This window comes from Pyrus communis, chromosome 6, assembly GCF_041283825.1.
Source record: "Pyrus communis isolate YQ-2024b chromosome 6, ASM4128382v1, whole genome shotgun sequence".
NCBI lineage: Eukaryota > Viridiplantae > Streptophyta > Magnoliopsida > Rosales > Rosaceae > Pyrus > Pyrus communis.
This window is the reverse complement of record NC_142570.1, coordinates 21,028,150-21,031,716: the sequence shown is the minus strand read 5'-3', so window position 1 is coordinate 21,031,716 and position 3,567 is coordinate 21,028,150. Positions and strand designations below refer to the sequence as shown.

Sequence of the window (3,567 nt, the reverse complement as noted above, 5' to 3'; positions counted from 1 at the left end):
CATAAAATAAAAGAATTAGAGAAAGCTGGCGAGAGATGCATGGGCCATATATAAACAATTCCAGCGGCAGCGGTAACGGCAGAGAGACCTGCACGCTCAACAACATCAACAACAACTACATCTCTACATCATCACCTCTTTCCCTTCAATTTTCTCTCTTTTTTTTTTTTTTTTTTTTTTTTTTGTGAAAGGAAGTAAAATTAAATGATAGAGAAAGGGTAATTTATTTTTTACCAAAAAAAAAAAAAAAAAAAAAAGGGGTAGGGGTTTGGGTTTGATTTTGGTGTTATTTAATTAGTGGTGGTGGTGATGTTGGCATTGGAAATAACAAGCACGAGACTCCCTCTCAAGAAAAGCCAAACCCCACGCGAAGAAGAAGAGAAGCAAAGCAAAAAAAAGGAGAGGCCAAACCAAAACCAAGACCAAAGAAAGAGTACAATAAGGTGTGTGTGTCTCTCTCTCTCTTCTCTCTTCTCTCTCCTCTCTTGGACTGATTCGTTTCCATCGCATCTCTCTCTTGAATTCCAAGCTCTCTCCTATTCTCCCTCTCTCTTTCTATATTAACAAAACAAAGCTATATGGCATCATCTTAGCAAGCAAAACAAGGAAGGCCAACAATAACAAAGAGAGAAAGAAAGAAAGAAAAGTAGGTGAAAACAAAGTTCCCCTCTCGAGTAAATAAGAAACAGATGGGAAGAAGGGTAAGAGATTGATTTCGATGCTCAACAACAAGGTGGACGTGGACGTGGACGTGGCGGCGGTGCTCGATAAGGTGGAGGTGGTTCTGGTGGTGCTGGTGGTGGTGCCCTCTCAATTCTCATAATTATTTCTTGCTCCTTGTTTTTCTTTTTCTTTTAGGGAGTGAGGCATCTTTCATGCTTGTTATGTGGTAGCGTTTATTGTTCTTCTTCCCCCATTCCCCTCCTCAATAACTTCCCTCTCCCATCTTTTGGACTTTTTACCAATTGTCAATACCAAACCTCTCTCTCCACCTCTCTCAATCTCTCAATCTCTCTCTCCCTCTCCCTCTCTCTCTCTCCTCCCATTCATTGGTTTTTCCTATACATAATACTACATTCATTTATTCTTATCACAATCTTCTCTTTTATATCTTCATCTTCATCATCAATCACCAAACTACAATCTAGAATCTTGAATGGCAGTTCAAGCTCAATACCCTTCCAATATCCTCTTGTTTAATAGGTTTGCATTCTCTCCTCTCCTTCCTCCTGTTTTTTTTTTGATTTTTTTTTTTTATCATATCTTCAATCAACATGTGATTCTTATCTAATGATCCCTGCTATGATCTCCACTGCGTAATTCTGCAGAAACTCACAAGAAGGGCGTGATCATTCATTACAACCACACCCAGGAGGATATCTTGATCAATCCCACATGCTTTTCAACAATGGAGGAGGTAACAAAATCATATCTTCTTTTGTGCCATTCACTGTGATTCATTCAATAAATTCAAGTGTTGCTTTTTTAAAATTAAATAATAATAAAAAAACAAGTTTTAAATTGGGTCTGTTTGTTCAATTCGATCACACCAGGCAACACCAGTCAGCAGCGCAAAAGAGGAAGAGAAACTTCAGCAGCGACCACTGAAGATATCACTCCTCCAATCACTCCCTTCTCTTTGCAACAACAACAACAATCCCAACCTCCTCAGCTCATCGACCTCTCTCAGCTCCACAACCACCTCCACCTCCAAAATCCCAATGTCGTCTCCACCGGCCTCCGCCTATCTTTCGGAGACCAGCAACAACCACAGCAATTCCAACAGCATCACAATCAACAACACCACCACTCTTCAGCCCTCTTCTCTGCATTAACAGAGGACTTTGCCACCCAAATCAAACACCAGCGCGACGAATTAGACCAATTCCTTCAAGCCCAGGTACTACTTTTTCCTCTTCTCAAATGGCTTCCTCGAATTCTTCAATTTCATCGGGAAAAAAGAGTCAATTGAATTCAACTTCATGATTTTGTAATTTTATAGGGAGAGCAGTTGCGGCGCACGTTAGCAGAGAAAAGGCAGAGGCACTACCGTGCGCTGCTAAACGCAGCGGAGGAATCAGTAGCTCGTAGACTGAGAGAGAAAGAGGTAGAGGTTCAGAAAGCCACGCGCAGAAATTCCGAGTTGGAAGCAAGGGCAGCCCAACTTAGCGTTGAGGCCCAATTTTGGCAGGCCAAGGCCCGAGCCCAACAGGCCACTGCCGTGTCTCTACAGGCCCAACTACAGCAGGCTATGATCAGCGGAGGGTTTGCGGCGGCCCAGGATAGCAGGAGAGGGGAGGAGGGAGTAGTGTGCGCAGCGGGCGTGGAGGGCCGGGCTGAGGATGCCGAGTCGGCCTACATTGACCCGGAACGGGTGACCGTGTTGGGTCCGAGTTGTAAAGCGTGTCGGAAACGAGTTGCCTCGGTTGTTTTGTTACCGTGCCGGCATTTGAGCCTGTGTACCGAATGTGACCAAGTGGTTCAGGCCTGCCCATTGTGCCTAACCTTGAGAAATTCGAGTGTGGAAGTCTATCTTTCTTAGGGCTCAGGCCCAAGCCCAATGCCAGAAGCAAAGGCCCAGAAAAGATGGCAGACTTGCATGTGAGCAATGATATTAAAATAAAAAATAAAAAAAAGAAAAATAAAAAAGAGGAACCAAATATTATTGGCTAAAATATATATATTTTTTTTTTTAACTTTTGTTTTTGGAAAATAATTTGATATTGCCTCTCAATATTTTCATGTTTTAATTTTGGATTCCCCCCTCTTGGAGTGAATTACCTTAGAGGTTTTGTACATGGCCACATGGGTAGTGGCATTTTTTTTTTTTTTTGGTGAATTATATTCATATACAAATTCTTTTATTTAACATATATTCTTTGCCTTCTTTTATTTTTCTTATAATTGTTTTGTTTATTATAAAATGGTGATGTTAATTAATATAGCATGCTCACCATTTAAAATGGGACAAAAACAAGAGTTTGAAATTTGAAATTAGGTTTTGGATACATGAAGAAAGCAGTAAGAGGTGTATTCTACTTGTAGTGTGCATGAGGTATGTCTTGTGTGTTGGTATCTTCATTACATTACATTCAATTCACTCTCAATTTACTTACTTTAGACCATTAATTAAATAAATAAATAAAAATATTGTGTTATGAAAGATTTATGTGAAAATTCTTAATTTGTTGTTAAATGGAAATCATATTGCAATTGATGAATTGTCGTAGTGGTTAGGACATTTCTCTTTAACTCATTGCCGGAAAGGCTTGTGGGGTTTCATTTTTGAAATTTAAAGTGGAGAGAATTTCGGAAGAGTGATCATGAGTGACATAAGTTTGAGTGTGGTGCTAGCAACACCACCCTATGTGCCCTGCCTTAGAGAGAAAATGCAATGATATTTCTCCAATTCTCCGAACAAAACCCTAAAGAGGCTAGAGTTATATCACCCTTTATATAGTTCATTCCTTTAAGTGACTAAAAGAGAAAACCTAGCAGTCTCTCAATATAGGGACGGCCCCACTAGCACTTGTGCTAGTGGGCCTTTTGGGCTTTTATCTTTAAGTT

General features: G+C 40.4%; 1 protein-coding gene across 2 annotated transcripts; it reads left to right on the top strand.

The window, feature by feature from the left end:
- Positions 1-313: 313 nt before the first annotated feature.
- On the top strand, positions 314-2,873 carry LOC137710613 (E3 ubiquitin-protein ligase BOI). 2 transcript variants are annotated; one of them, XM_068449682.2, is made up of 5 exons: positions 314-443; positions 594-1,203; positions 1,329-1,417; positions 1,554-1,900; positions 2,003-2,873. In XM_068449682.2, the coding sequence occupies exons 2-5, from the start codon at positions 1,157-1,159 to the stop codon at positions 2,540-2,542; spliced, it is 1,023 nt and encodes a 340-aa protein (XP_068305783.1). In that variant the 5' UTR covers positions 314-443; positions 594-1,156; the 3' UTR covers positions 2,543-2,873. The 2 variants fall into 2 exon arrangements, with proteins under 2 accessions (XP_068305783.1, XP_068305782.1); XM_068449681.2 differs by having other exon boundaries at positions 318-1,203.
- Positions 2,874-3,567: the final 694 nt, after the last annotated feature.

Coding starts and splice junctions, on each gene's coding strand:
- LOC137710613 (XM_068449682.2), top strand. CDS start 1,157: ATGGCAGTTCAAGCTCAATACCCTTCCAATATCCTCTTGTTTAATAG. Junction 1,204..1,328: donor AATATCCTCTTGTTTAATAG/GTTTGCATTCTC, acceptor GTAATTCTGCAG/AAACTCACAAGAAGGGCGTG. Junction 1,418..1,553: donor GCTTTTCAACAATGGAGGAG/GTAACAAAATCA, acceptor CGATCACACCAG/GCAACACCAGTCAGCAGCGC.